The 13,810-nt window shown below is 55.2% G+C and overlaps 5 protein-coding genes across 5 annotated transcripts; 2 read left to right on the top strand and 3 right to left on the bottom strand.

Annotated features, from left to right (window-relative positions):
- Positions 1 to 178: 178 nt before the first annotated feature.
- On the bottom strand, positions 179 to 2,008 carry LRP88_04366 (uncharacterized protein; the record flags this gene model as incomplete). Its single annotated transcript, XM_083240940.1, has 6 exons — positions 179 to 1,026; positions 1,085 to 1,282; positions 1,345 to 1,498; positions 1,555 to 1,660; positions 1,718 to 1,743; positions 1,799 to 2,008. The coding sequence occupies 6 exons, from the start codon at positions 2,006 to 2,008 to the stop codon at positions 179 to 181; spliced, it is 1,542 nt and encodes a 513-aa protein (XP_083102088.1).
- A 742-nt stretch (positions 2,009 to 2,750) lies between these two features.
- Positions 2,751 to 4,115, top strand: LRP88_04365 (NAD(P)/FAD-dependent oxidoreductase; the record flags this gene model as incomplete). The annotated part of the gene is made up of 1 exon (XM_083240939.1): positions 2,751 to 4,115. The coding sequence occupies one exon, from the start codon at positions 2,751 to 2,753 to the stop codon at positions 4,113 to 4,115; it is 1,365 nt and encodes a 454-aa protein (XP_083102087.1).
- Positions 4,116 to 4,211: 96 nt separating this feature from the next.
- LRP88_04364 (Zn(II)2Cys6 transcription factor) lies at positions 4,212 to 6,009 on the bottom strand (the record flags this gene model as incomplete). Its single annotated transcript, XM_083240938.1, has 2 exons — positions 4,212 to 5,884; positions 5,943 to 6,009. 2 exons carry the CDS (start codon positions 6,007 to 6,009, stop codon positions 4,212 to 4,214), a joined length of 1,740 nt encoding a protein of 579 aa, XP_083102086.1.
- Positions 6,010 to 6,575: 566 nt separating this feature from the next.
- On the top strand, positions 6,576 to 10,809 carry LRP88_04363 (uncharacterized protein; the record flags this gene model as incomplete). The annotated part of the gene is made up of 6 exons (XM_083240937.1): positions 6,576 to 6,744; positions 6,797 to 7,561; positions 7,619 to 8,281; positions 8,351 to 8,784; positions 8,833 to 9,316; positions 9,374 to 10,809. 6 exons carry the CDS (start codon positions 6,576 to 6,578, stop codon positions 10,807 to 10,809), a joined length of 3,951 nt encoding a protein of 1,316 aa, XP_083102085.1.
- Positions 10,810 to 12,615: 1,806 nt separating this feature from the next.
- Positions 12,616 to 13,746, bottom strand: LRP88_04362 (uncharacterized protein; the record flags this gene model as incomplete). The annotated part of the gene is made up of 2 exons (XM_083240936.1): positions 12,616 to 13,142; positions 13,419 to 13,746. 2 exons carry the CDS (start codon positions 13,744 to 13,746, stop codon positions 12,616 to 12,618), a joined length of 855 nt encoding a protein of 284 aa, XP_083102084.1.
- Between the last annotated feature and the right edge of the window lie 64 nt (positions 13,747 to 13,810).

Raw genomic sequence — 13,810 nt, 5'->3', positions numbered from 1 at the left:
AGGCCCCTCATGTGCAAAGACACCACCGTTCCTGGCAAAGCGCACGCTTCTTCATATTACTATCAACTTATCCTAACTTTCGCTCTCTTGTCTAGGCAAGACAGTAGTTGCCGTGTTGAGATCAACCAACACTTGCACAGCAATCCCCAGACCCAGACACCTCTTTCTACTTGAACGACTAGGTAGTGTAAATGAACGTCTTCTGCTCGAAATCGGTCTCATCCAAGAATGACTCCATCACATCCTCGTCCCGGTCACCAGAAGTAGCTAGGTTGTCAGCATTCTTCTTGTTCTGCCACGCGGCAATGGCCCAGTACGCAGCCATGATGGCCATGCAGACGCCGTAGCATACGATCATGGAGATGGTGCCGCCGACATATTCCGGAGCCTGGTTGGCGCGGAACGTCTGGGGGCCGATCAGGTTGCCGACAGCGTATCCGATGTAGAGAATGGCGAATACAACCGACTTCTTGGTGTGGCCGGCGGTATTAGCCTGGGCCAGGCCGATGCCGACGACATAAGGACCAAAGTAGGTGTACAGGAGGTACAGACCAACCATCTGTCCTGCAAGGTTGCTTCGGGGGAGGGCGAAGACGACGGCGGTGCCCACGATAGGGACGAGGCAGGCCAGAATTGTGACCAGGCAGCGACGGTTCTTCCACTTGGCGGACAAGAGCGAGAAGGTAAAGGAGGCGATGGTAGACATAACACCGGTCGGCATGGTGAGAAGCGATGCGTCAACGCCGGAGTAGCCAAGGCCCTGGATGATCAGCCCGCCAAAGGTGACGAGGCCGCCGTTGGGGATGTTGATGGCGATGTTGAAGAAGAAGAGGAGCCAGGTCTTGGGGTCGATGACCGCCTCTTTGACCTGGGGCCATTTCCAAACGTTGTTGGAAATACCAGTCTTGTTGGCAGCCAGACGGTTCACGACGTGGTGCTTCTCCCGATCGTTGAGGAAGAATGCGTCCATTGGGGTTCCGGGGAGCCAGATGAATGCGATGATTGACCATGTCATGGAGACGGAGCCTAAACCGAGCTTTATGAGTGTGTTATACCTTTTGCGAGTAGCCCAGCTATGACTTACCGGTCAGGATGAACAGATATTGCCAGATGGCAAGCGGCGCACTCTCAGGAATGTGACCAACAGCCCAGGAGAGGAAGCCGTTGATGACAGAACTGGCAGCAGCAAACACAAGGGCGTTTCTAGGGGGCTGCTCCTCCTTGAGGTAGAAGCCAGCAAGCATCAGGGAAATGCCGGGGACGATAATGGCTTCGAAAGCGCCTGTTTTGTTGCCATTCTCGTCAGACACAAGCCTCGTAAAAGGCGCTTCCTTGATGACTTACCCATCAAGAACCGAAGAGCGGCGAGCCCTGCAAAGTTGTGGCATGCTACCATAAGCAGGGCGCACGCGGACCAGCCCATGGAGCAGGCGGAGAGATATTTGGCGCTTGGGAGGCGGTGGATGAGCCAGGTCGAGGGGAACATGCCGGCAAGTGCCTGCGTAGATCTTGTCAGCTAGGTTTATTCTCTATCTGGAGGAGAGGGCGACTAACACCCAGAGGGAGAATGGAGCCGAGCCAGCTGTACTGCTGACCGATGAGGTTGTTATCCTCGCGGAGCCCGTAAAGAGCAGCCGTGCCGAGAGCAACTTTGTCAATACTATGGAGAATAGGGTTAGATGCTTGCACCCTAATTCAGCTCGAAGGCGCTTCTTACGCTCCTAGAGTGGCCACGAGGAAGAGCTAAGGAGCCATAACCGTTAGTATTCATTCTTCTCTAGGTCAGAGCTTTCCATACCATTGGCAGCAAGATCCAGTCAATCTTGCGCATGACCTTCTTCTCCTCGGCAGGAGTGAGAGGCTCATAGTGTTCAGTGCTGTTGAGGTAGACGGCCGCCTTGTCAGCCTTGCGATTGTCGAGCTTCTGAGCCTCAATCGTCCCGGCCTGTTGAATGGACGGAGCCTCCGAGATGGCGTGCTTCTTGTCGTCCGACCCTGGGGCGCCCATGGTTGCAGGTGTGGTGAGAGGTAGTGATGATGGTTATGGGAGAGATGGATATTGAACTTGGACGTTTTGTTGTAGGAGGTTGCAAGTTTTGGTGGGTATCAGGAGGGTTCTTATGCTTTTGGTGTGAGGCTAAGAAAGGCAACGTTATTATCGGGAATAACTAGCACGCGCCTAAGGGCAACCCATGATAACGCCTCGGGTCAAGGATTCATAGTCTTGGAACTAGAGGAGCACAGTGAGGAGAAGTCATGACATTCCGGGGTAAGACGAGATAGCTCCCTGCTGGACTATCCGATCAGGGTTCCCCGGGGACTCGAGCCGTGAACCTCCCCTGATAAGCCAATTCCAGGGTCTCCAACGACATGCAAGGTCGTTTCGACCTTCCCTCCATCGCGCCGTGCCAAGCCTGGATGCGGGGAAGCTGGTAGTCACTACTATTGGCTGATTTCGGTCGGTAGTGGGGATAAGGTAGCGGTACGTACAATCTCTCAAAAACTCCACACGCCAAGATAACAACAGCAAGATTATGGAGGCCGTCAAAGATTTGATCAGGCGGAGAATGATTGCACCTAGTAAGTCAGTTCAATATCAGCTGATATCTATAAGGGTAGCCGATATCGCTCAACTGCCAAGTAATCACCGTTATTGCGAAAATATCTTGCAATATATCTGCTAGCGTCCCTCTCACGTTATCTTCCCCTAACCACCCAGCCAACAGGGTTGATAACTCTGATTCCCAATCATGGCCGAACTCAAAGAGGCATCTATCCTGATTGTCGGGGCCGGCACCTTTGGTCTATCTGCAGCCCTTGACCTCTCCCTCAATGGCTACCGCAACATCACCGTCCTTGACAGGGGCAGCGATATACCCTCGCCGTACTCGGCTGGGTGTGATCTCAACAAGACTATCCGCGCCGAGTATGAAGACGACTTCTACACTAGCCTTGCCCTAGAGGCTATTGCAGCTTGGAAAACACCATTCTTTGCGCCGTTCTACGCCGAGCGAGGCCTCGTCGTCGTCAATTCACCCACCGGGCCGAGCAAGTCAGAAAACTCGGTCAACAGGGCTGTTCTCACGCTGAAAGGCCGCCCGGAATACCCTTCCGGCACGCTGAAACAGATCAAGTCGGGGCACGATGTGCGATCTATTGTACCCCAATTGACAGGACCTATGGGGGGATGGCACGGCTACTTCAACAAGTACGGGGGATACGCCCGCGCCGGAAGGGCCATGGCCAAGATCTACGCGACCTGCAAGGAACGCGGCGTGCGCTTTGTCCTCGGAGAGGAGGATGGAAACGCGGTGTCGTTGCTCTTTCACGGGAAGCGATGCAAAGGCGTCAAGACAAAGTCTGGCCGTGAGCACTTCGCTGCCCACACAATCGTGTCCCTGGGCGCTCACGTCGGCCGTCTCATACCCTCCATCACGCCCCAGATCACCGCCAAGGCATGGGCCGTCGCTCATATTCAGCTCACGCCCGAGCAGGCGAGGAGTCTAGCTGGCATCCCCGTCGTCAACTGTCGCGACCTCGGCTTCTTCTTCGAGCCGGATGCCGAGACGGGGCTGCTGAAGCTTTGCGCCCACAGAGCAGGCCTCACCAACTTCGAAGTCTCAAACCACGGCCGTGCAAGTCTCCCAGCCACCAGCCGTCGAGATGAAAGCACGGCCACCTACGTCCCGGGTGAGCAGATCCCTAAGGAGGACGAGGACAAGATTGCTGCGCTGATCGCTGCGACAATACCCCAGTTCTCCTCATTGCCTCTGCAACGAAAGTTCATCTGCTGGTGTGGCGACACGACAGACTCCAACTTTATCATCGACTATGTCCCGGGTACCGAAGACAGGTCGTTGATGGTGTTTTCTGGTGATAGTGGCCATGCGTTCAAGATGCTGCCTATTGCTGGACACTGGGCGCGGGAGGTCTTGGAGCAGGGGGAGCAGAAGCTGGGGAGGTGGAAGTGGAAGGGGAGCCCTGAGGGAAAGGTAGACGACATCAGCTGGAGGTTTGGAGATTTGCAGGATGTAAAGGATGTGCCGGCTTGGGTTGGCGAAGGGGAGTGCAGGACGGAGCAACTTGGCGGCCATCAGCTCAAGTCGAAGCTGTAATGCGGTCCATTGAACTAACAAAGGGACATCCATAAGAAAAGTTGGTATATTGACATAACGACAAGGATTAAAGGTGGCTTCGATTCTTCTTCCATCCTATGCCAGGCTTAGTAGTTTACTCTTTGTCTCTACCAGATCCTCCCAGCTCCCAGCCTTGCCCAAATCCCTGTCAAGCCACACGTCCATAACCACATCCCTCGCCCTCACAACAAATGCAAGCCACCTCGCCTTGATCAGGCTGTCAAACTTGTCCACCACAAGCCGCCGATCATCCTCGTTAGATACCCCCAGGGTGCCCACGACGAAGAGGATAAAGGTCAGCGACGGTTTGGGTGGAAGATCAGCGAGGAGATCCATCACCCGTCGTGTCAGGGCTTGAATGACGGGTGACGTGGGCGTGGCGTTGTCGATGCACGCGTACAGGTAGATGAGGGAGCATAGTCTCTTGCCCTCGGCTACTTGAAGCAGCACGTCGTTGGACTCACTGGCGTCGCTCCCTGTTGAGATCCGCTGATGCAGGTCCTTGAGGCCATCTTCAATGGAATCGCGCCGTGACTTGATGGAGGGGTCTGTCGCATCTTCTTGGCCATCGTGTACTGCAAGCGGCTCTTTCTCCCTCTTCCTAGAGTGCCGTAGATCCATTATCAAGGTCCCAATTGCTGAGACTTGCTGTATCAGGCCCCGAGAGCAGGCAATCATCGGATCGATCTCGGCTTCGTCGTCGCTGGCAAACCACTCGCCTGGGTCGAAGAGGGTCTCCTGAATCCAAGCCGTGCGGCTCATGATGTCGTGGGAAACGAACCACATGATGCAGAACTGGCGAAACTTGTCTGGCTCGCACACACTAGGTTGGCGTGGCCAGACCATGCTGCACAAGACTCGGGCAGCTCTTAAATGAGTCATCCAGACAGTCGAGCACAGGATCGCAATGTCGTTGCATGAGAGTATGATTATCGTGGTGAGGATCGAGGCTGAATGGCCCGACGCAGTCGACCAGTCGCCCTGTGCAGCCTCGATCTCCATCCTCAGGCCTTTCAGGGCCCGGCCTTTGTTCTTGACCGAGGCCACGCCGTAGGCATCTTTGGCGGCAGGGTTGGTGAAGGCGGCCTCAGTGGCGGCCCAACTGAGGAGGGCGTGGAACAGAGGCTCCGACGTGAAGGACAGGGGCACTACAAACTCCCAGTACGGGTTCTCTTTCGTCGAGTTGCTGAGGCCGGGACACATGTAGCTGACGAAGAAGTCGAAGAGGCGCAGGTCGGCAGAGGTCTCGGCAGATGGGAATAATGATAGCTGGCTGCCGAACCCTGGATGATGATTGCTGTTGAATGCGGTGTAGACAGTCTCGTCTTCTCTTACTCTTGCAACTTCATCTTCGCCCTCGGCCTGGTCTACACTCAGAGGGCCAAGGTGCTGTGACCCTTCGGTCCTGCCGACATCGGCACTCGCTCGAGGCCGACGCCGAGGCTCCTCAAAGTCAGTCGTGGTTGTGTGCAGAAAGTAGACGTCTCCGATAAAGCTCTTCGATTCAAGAGGTTGACTAGAAAGCGGAACCTTAGATGACTGGCCATAGACACCTGCGGGACCACGGTGAGCACCGGGCGGGTTCCACGGCTGGGGGAGGGAAAGGGAGGTACCTTGTCGTCCAAAGCAGATGCCCCTGGCAAGGGCCTCTTCTCTCCACAGCAGCTTTACTCCGTACTGGCACGCGTGCTTCCACCGAGCACAGTTGCTGCAGACGGGTCTCTCGAGGGTGCACTTGATGCGGCGCTCTAGGGCACGCTGGGTCAGCCTAGGTCGACTGGGGGGGCCGGGGGGATGATTGCCTACCCTTGCACTTCCAGCAGGCATTCCTCCCACGCTTCTCTGTGGGCTCGTTCTGTCTCCGGCGGGGCATCACAAGAGGCGAGCGAGAAACAGCTAGGGTGGGAAAGGGCTCGAGTGATGATGTTTTGCGGCCGAGATTGCGCAGATCTGGGGGGGGTTCAAAGGTGGAGTGATGGAATGAGGACGTTAAGTGGCAGCTCGGTCATGTGTCGGATAACGGGGGGCGCGAGAAAGAGAAGGGAGAAGGTCGAAACGACCTGACCCGCCTTTTGCTTATCAGCTTGAGCCATTCACAAGGCGCTATCCAGCCCTTGGCCCCGGCCTAGATATGAGCCGGAGATTCGGAGTGATGGCATCGCGGGGAAATAGTGGGGCGGCCCCCCGTCTCACGAGTCAGAGGTCTAGGGTGGATGGACTCTGTGGGAGTTATTGAAAGAGAGAAGGTCGTTTCGAACTGTGATGCAGGCTACATATCTATCTGTGCATATTCCGACGAGATTTCGTTTCGTTATCTGTGTTTAAAACCAGGCTTGTCCCCAGTCAATGGACAATGATCTCGATCTTCATCATCCCATTCTTATCCCTGCCTCTCCATCTATCTCCTTCGATTAGGCAGATAGCTAGCCAATCTTTATCATGCCACACGCCAGTACAAGCACAGAGTCAGTTGAGGACTCTATCCTGGTCGCTATTGACCGAGGCGGCACCTTTACCGACGTCTGGGCGTCTGTCGAGGGCAAGCCTGACCTTGTCTTCAAGCTTCTCTCTGTAGACCCGGATCACTACAAGGATGCTCCTACAGAAGGTCAGTTAGCGGCGTTCAGTTGGCCTTGCCGGTCCCACTAACACGCCCTCAGGCGTTCGACGAGTGCTCTGCCACTATCTTGGAAGAGACATCCCCAAGTCAGAGCTTCTTCCCAAGAAGCCTATCCGCGCAATCCGCATGGGCACCACGGTTGCTACAAATGCCCTTCTGGAGCGTAAAGGAAGCCGACACGCCTTCTTGGTGACAAAGGGCCACAGAGATATCCTGGAGATTGGCTCCCAGCAACGCCCCAACATCTTTGCCCTCGACATCCGCAAGGCTGCCGTGCTGTACGACACCGTAGTCGAGATCGACGAGCGCGTCACTCTCGAGCACTACGACGAGGAGGCTGACCGCGTCAACGGCGTCCGCAAAGTCATCCAGGGCGAGGTTGTCGAGGGCGTTGGCGGCGAGCTGATCCGGGTCCTGGAGAGCCTCAACGAGGACACGACAAAGGCATCACTCCAAAACCTCCGGGATCAAGGCTACACCACCGTTGCGGTGTGTCTGGCCCATTCCTTCCTCTTCCCCGACCATGAACGGAGAATCGAGGCTTTGGCAAAGGAGATGGGCTTTGAGCACGTCTCCCTGTCGTCTGCTGTTGGCGCCAACATGGTCAAGATGGTGTCTCGTGCCGGCACGGCCTCTGCGGATGCCTACCTCACACCGGAGACCAACAAGTACATTGCCGGTTTCGCAGCCGGCTTTGAAGACGGTAACCTTGAAGGGTTGCGCTGCGAGTTCATGCAGAGCGACGGTGGTCTAGTCAACTACAAGTCATTTAGTGGTATGAAGGGCATCCTCAGCGGACCTGCAGGTAAGTTGCCCCGTGCCCCTGACATCGCAGACCATTGAGGCTCATTTATTATGGTAGGTGGTCTTGTCGGCTTTGCTCGTACATCCTACGACGGCAAAACACCTGTCGTTGGCTTCGACATGGGAGGAACCTCTACCGACGTGAGCCGCTTCGGAGGCACCTTTGATCACGTCTTCGAAACTGCTACTGCCGGAGTCACTATCCAAAGCCCCCAGCTGGATATAAACACAGTCGCAGCAGGCGGCGGCAGTATTCTCTTCTGGGAGAACGGCCTCTTTAGGGTCGGGCCCGAGAGTGCTGGTGCCCATCCCGGCCCAGCAGCGTACCGAAAGGGAGGCCCCCTCACCATCACTGACGCCAACCTACTCCTGGGGCGTCTACTGCCGGAGTACTTCCCCAAGATCTTTGGGCCCGATGAGAACCAGGGCCTCGACGTGGATATCGTGCGGCAGAAGTTTGAGCAGTTGGCCAATGACATTCGAAAGGACACTGGCCGAGATGTGACACCTGAAGAGGTCGCCGTTGGCTTCATCGAGGTCGCCAACGAGACCATGTGCAGACCAATCCGATCTCTGACGGAAGCACGAGGCTTCGAGATCGACTCGCATAATCTAGCCGTGTTTGGTGGAGCGGGAGGTCAGCATGCCTGTGAGATCGCAGAAAACCTCGGTATTTCCAAGGTTGTGATGCACAAGTATTCTAGTCTTCTGTCGGCATACGGTAAGTTTACTTTTCTTTTATTATTCAAGAAGCCACGGAGATGTTTCTGAGATATCTAACATCACCTAGGCATGGCCCTTGCCGAGGTCGTCCAAGAAGCCCAGGAGCCATGCAACGAGGTCCTCACAGCCGAAAGCCTGCCCAAGATCAGTGCCCGCCACGAGCATCTGCGAAAGTTTGGCACAGACGCCCTCATTCAGCAAGGAGTTGACCAGGCAGCCATCAGGCACGACGTCTATCTCAACCTCCGTTATCGTGGCAGCGACACCACCCTGATGATCCTGGAGCCCGCTGATGGAGACTGGAAGAGGGAGTTTATCGCCGAGCATCTGAGGGAATTCTCCTTTGTTCTCCCGGCTGATAGAGAGGTGCTCGTCGATGACATCCGAGTTCGGGCTATTGGTGTCAGTACCGAGAGCACCAAGGATAACGAGGCCCTTGAGCAAGAGCTGAAAGGCGATAGCTTCACTCCCATCAACGCAGACAAGCTCGCGGCCGAGACGGTAAGGGCATCGCTCCTCCCTCTAGAGACACTATCTAACACTTCTCAGCGACCCATGTATTTCAAGCACGGCGGCTTCCACCAGGCCAGCGTTCTGCTGCTCAAGGATCTGTCCCCCGGTAACCTGGTCTCAGGACCTGCGGTGATAATCGATGACACAGCGACTGTTGTGGTAGCCCCCAAGTGCAAAGCTCGAGTTCTCTCGAGTCACATCATCATCGATGTGGAGGCCCAGAACCCCTCAAAGGCCGATGCCCTGACCGTCGACCCAGTCCAGCTCTCCGTGTTCGGTCATCGATTCATGAGCATCGCGGAGCAGATGGGTCGCTCGCTGCAGAAGACATCTGTCTCTCTCAATATCAAGGAGAGACTAGACTTTGCTTGTGCCATCTTTGGCCCTACCGGTGACTTGGTTGCTAACGCACCTCACGTCCCCGTCTTCCTGGGTAGCATGAGCTATGCGGTAAAGGGTCAAATCGAGCAGGTCGGTGACAAGATGCAGCCTGGTGATGTCTTTGTAACGAACCATCCCGGTAAGAGAAAGAGCCCTCTTTGTTCAGAATCTTAGAGCCGTGGCTAACAGTTTGGAGTGAGCGGAGGAACACATCTGCCGGACTTGACCGTCGTCACTCCGGTGTTCGACCAGGCTGGCAAGGAGATCCTCTTCTTCCTTGCCTCTCGTGGCCACCACACTGATATTGGCGGCTCTGAGGGAACGTCCATGCCGCCCAACTCCACCGAGCTGTGGCAGGAGGGTGTTGCAATCCACACATTCACCATGATCCGCGGCGGCCAGTTTGATCACGAGGGCATTGCCAAGATTTTTGCCGAGCCAGGAACCCGACCTGGATGCAACAGCACGCAACGTTTGAGTGATAACATCACTGACCTCCAGTCCTTTGCCGCAGCCAACAACAAGGGCGCCAAACTCCTCAACAGGCTGATGGACCAGTACGGCCAGAAGACGGTGCAGTTCTACATGGACGCCATCCAGTCCAACGCCGAGATTGCCATCCGGGGATTCCTTAAGAAGGTCCGCACGCAGTACCCCGGAGGCAAGCTCAGTGCCGTCGGTTACATGGACAACAGTTCCCGGATCTGCCTCCAAGTTCAGATCCGAGAGGATGGAAGCGCCACCTTTGACTTTACCGGCACCACTCCCGAGCTCCACGGAAATATGAACGCGCCCAGGGCCCTCACATACTCTGGCGTTATTTTCTGCCTTCGAACTATGATTGGGGCTGATATCCCGCTGAATCAGGGATGCCTGACACCTATCGATATCGTCATTCCCGAAGGCTGCTTCTTAAATCCTTCGGGAGCTGCGGCTGTATGCGCCGGCAACACGCACACTTCGCAGCGCATCTGCGACACGATCCTTCACGCGTTCGAAGCCGCTGCTGCCTCTCAGGGATGCATGAACTGCGTCGGCTTCTTCGGCGGCGAGTCCCTCGACGAGGCTGGCCGCACCAAAGGCTTCCGGTATGCCTTTGGCGAGACTATCTGCGGCGGTGCAGGTGCTGGACCGACCTGGCACGGCGCCAGTGCCGTGCACACTCACATGACCAACACGCGCATAACCGACGCAGAGCTCGTCGAGAAGCGGTACCCGGTCCTCATAAGGGAGTTTAGCATCCGAAAGGGAAGCGGCGGCAAAGGTGCGTTCAACGGCGGAGACGGAACCCGGAGAGTGTACGAGGCTCTGGCGCCGCTTAGCTTCAGCGTTATCACTGAGCGGAGGACAACGAGGCCTTATGGTCTCCGCGGCGGTGACCCGGGCGCGTTCGGATCGAATACCTGGAACCGCAAGCTCGAGGATGGATCGGTTAGGGCGGTGAACCTTGGACAGAGGAACATGGTGAGGATGAAGGCTGGTGATCAGTTGGTGATTGAGAGCCCTTCGGGAGGTGGTTATGGTCCTGTTAGTGATAAGGTGAATGGGAAAAAGGCATCGAATGGAGTCAATGGATATAGCAAGGTTGTTAGGGTTAACGAGCATGCTAACTGGGCGGCTGATGGATTTTAACTTATAGAAATTATAGAAAGAAATAGCATCATAATTCTGGAGAGGTTGTCAATAGCAGCCTGTTGTCAAAGACCAGCAAATCTGATTATAATGCCCGAGGTTCACATCGAGCTTGCAACGGCCTTTAATAACAGCTTGCAAGTGTGACGACCGTGTGTTTCCTAAGGGATAAACCAGTCCTACCAGGTTTATATTAGTAAACAGTGCTAGGCACTGTCTAAGCAAGCGAGGCGTAAGTTATATCTAGTAGTGTACTTAACAACTAGTTAATTTCTAGCAGCACTCTTCCGCCTTTTATAATGCACCATACAAATCCAACCACCTAATAAGATAAAAAACACACCAATAATAGGCAGGCCAATCAGTAAAAACTTGCCCATACTATCCGACAATGGACCATCATCAACCGAGCTTTCATCAAATTTACCATCGGGAATATCCTGACCAGGCGTCCAGGTTGGAACCTCCATGTTGCTCGTCAGGGAAGGCAGCTTTGGCCTCAGCGTCGATGTGTCAGATGCATGCCAGGATATACTCCAGGCCTCGTGTAACATGAGAGTTCGGATTGTGCTCACGCTGGACGCTGCGTTCACCTCGCTCGTGGTGGATTGTTCATCGGTGTTCTGCACCCAACGTCCACAATGGTGCGTGCTGATGTCCGCATAGGCAGCGAGCTCCCAGTCGTCATCGTTTAGGCGAGTATAGCCACTAAGGTAGATATCTCGGTTAGCATATTCGCTTTCCCCAAGCAAAGAACGTGTCACGGATGAGTCGCGACTGACCTGTTGCAGCAGAAGGCTGTGGAACCCCCTACGGCTCGATCTTCACCCATGTTGTAGTAGGTCCAGCCGCTGGGGCATACGGCCGGGTTGAAGTGCCAGCGACTCTCGGGCACGACATCCTCCCAGCCAGATGGGTAACATGATGGTAGAGCTTTCGACAAAAGAACCGGCACCGTAGATGTGTCGCCCTCGGTTGAGAGAATGCTTGTGCGCTCCCAATGTGAATCGCATCCGTGTGGTTGTTTGAACGGCGTGGTGAGGGCGAGAAGCTGCGTGGCCGTGGCCGTGTCTGTGGCCATCGACGTCTCGGACGAAGACAGACTGGTGTCTGTGTTGGAAGACATAATTAGGGGCGATCGCTCGTGGGGTCCTAGAGGTGGGCTTGGCTCCTAGATCACTCTAACTCTTCTACCCCTGCCCAGGGTGGAGGCGCAGGGGACTCCCCGACTCAAACCCCTGCCCGCATGGAGTGTGGTAGTAACAGAGCGGGGCTGTTAAGATTAGGCAGGTCAGTTAGGTCCGGCCGAGGACCAACGAGTCCAACAGCACAGCCCATGGCCGAGATAAACGATCAGAGGGGTGTGGAAACGACGGTTTCAAGTCTAGTGAACCAAAACATCATGGCCTTGCGCGTGCCGCGCGACTGGTGATGTTGAAAGAATGAAGATCTCTAATAGGGTACGAGAAGATGAGCTTGATGCTCGAGGTCATGGTGTTTTATGGCATCGGGCTTTATGCTGCGGTGTATTATCGAGCGTATTGACCTCTTTTAGAAACGTGTCACAATAATCAACAACAAGAAATGATTTTGATGCCTCCTGTGTAGTGTTCATTTGCTCGATCACTGCCTATTCTGCGTTATTTGCTTCGTGTATATGCTTAAACGCAATCCACCACAACATATGAAAGTTCTCTTCCCTCTCTTCTCGTCATCGGCTGCCACCAGCTCGACTTCAAACTATACTATTCAGCCCTGCCCCATCCCCGTCAGCACACCGGCCACTGCGCTGGTGATTGTGTTGGACTAAGCACGGCCGGTAGGTGTGGCGAACACACTGCTCGTGGTGCTCGCTATTCGCGCGGCTGTCCTCAGCGCAGACGCAAAAGCGCTCAGTGTAGGCACAGGAGTGCTCAGCGTAGTCACAGAAGTGCTCAGTGTGGACTCGGAAATGCCAAACGAGGGCAGAGTATAAATCTTGGGAGGCCCCTTGGTGTTGCAGTTGGGGTTCGGCATGGCCTTCTCCAGAATCGTTCCATTGCCGAATATAGTTCCCTTCTTCAAGGTCTCGATGTAGCCTAGATGTAGGTCGGCCGGTGGGTTGTCGTCGACGGTACCGTTCGCGTAGACGATTCCGTTCCGCTGTGGACGCTGCTTGCCACTGGCGAGCCTCTGTCTCTTGCTCTCCTTTGGAAGCAGCGGCGGTCTCTTGTCGGGGTTGACACCGCAGTTCTCGCTCATGGCGTACAGGTTTAGGCCGATGGCCATGGCGTAGGCCTCGGCGCTCAAGAGATTCCAGTCTGTCTCACCCGAGACAAACACGCCGATGTAATCTATCAAAAAGACAGAGGATACATTTCCGACTTGGGGTTGATTGTGTTGATAACCCTCCAGGAGAAGACGCTGTTCATGACTTCCGCGTTCCAGGCTCTCGCCCGTGTTGCCGTGCCATATGCCCCCCAACTCTGACATGTGCGATATCTAGAATGAATAACCCTCATCGGCCATGGAGCCCTTATGACTTGAGACTACTCGCAGATCATACCATCGCGATCCGGCCCAAGCTGTTCATTGATGTTGGTCCCCTGAGTCTGTGTTTCTTGAGATACCATCACCGTGGAACTTGCCCGAAAGATAACTCATGCCGGCATCGTGTGAGCCAGGTACGATGACCTCCTTCAGCTTGCAGTCCTTGATGGTGTCATGTATCATGTGCATCCAATCGCCCCGCCCGAACCTGATGGATGTGACGAAGCCGTGTTCATACTCAGGGCTACCTGTGATGACGAGCGTGGCGGCGGCCTCTTGGTCTGGGCATTTGACCTCCCGCTGCCCTGCGCCCATACACTTCAGATCCCAAATCACACGGTAAGGGTGTTCCTCGTCCCTGAAGTTGTTTGTCATGCGGACCACGAACTTCTTGCCAGTGTCGCCCAGGGTGTAGTAGGCCTAGGCGACCCTGTCTGTACCCGCCTCCACCAACGTCGGAGAAGACACCAAG

This window comes from Fusarium phalaenopsidis (assembly GCF_050370095.1).
Source record: "Fusarium phalaenopsidis strain FUZ10S chromosome Unknown contig_32292, whole genome shotgun sequence".
NCBI lineage: Eukaryota > Fungi > Ascomycota > Sordariomycetes > Hypocreales > Nectriaceae > Fusarium > Fusarium phalaenopsidis.
This window is presented reverse-complemented; position numbering and strand designations above follow the sequence as displayed.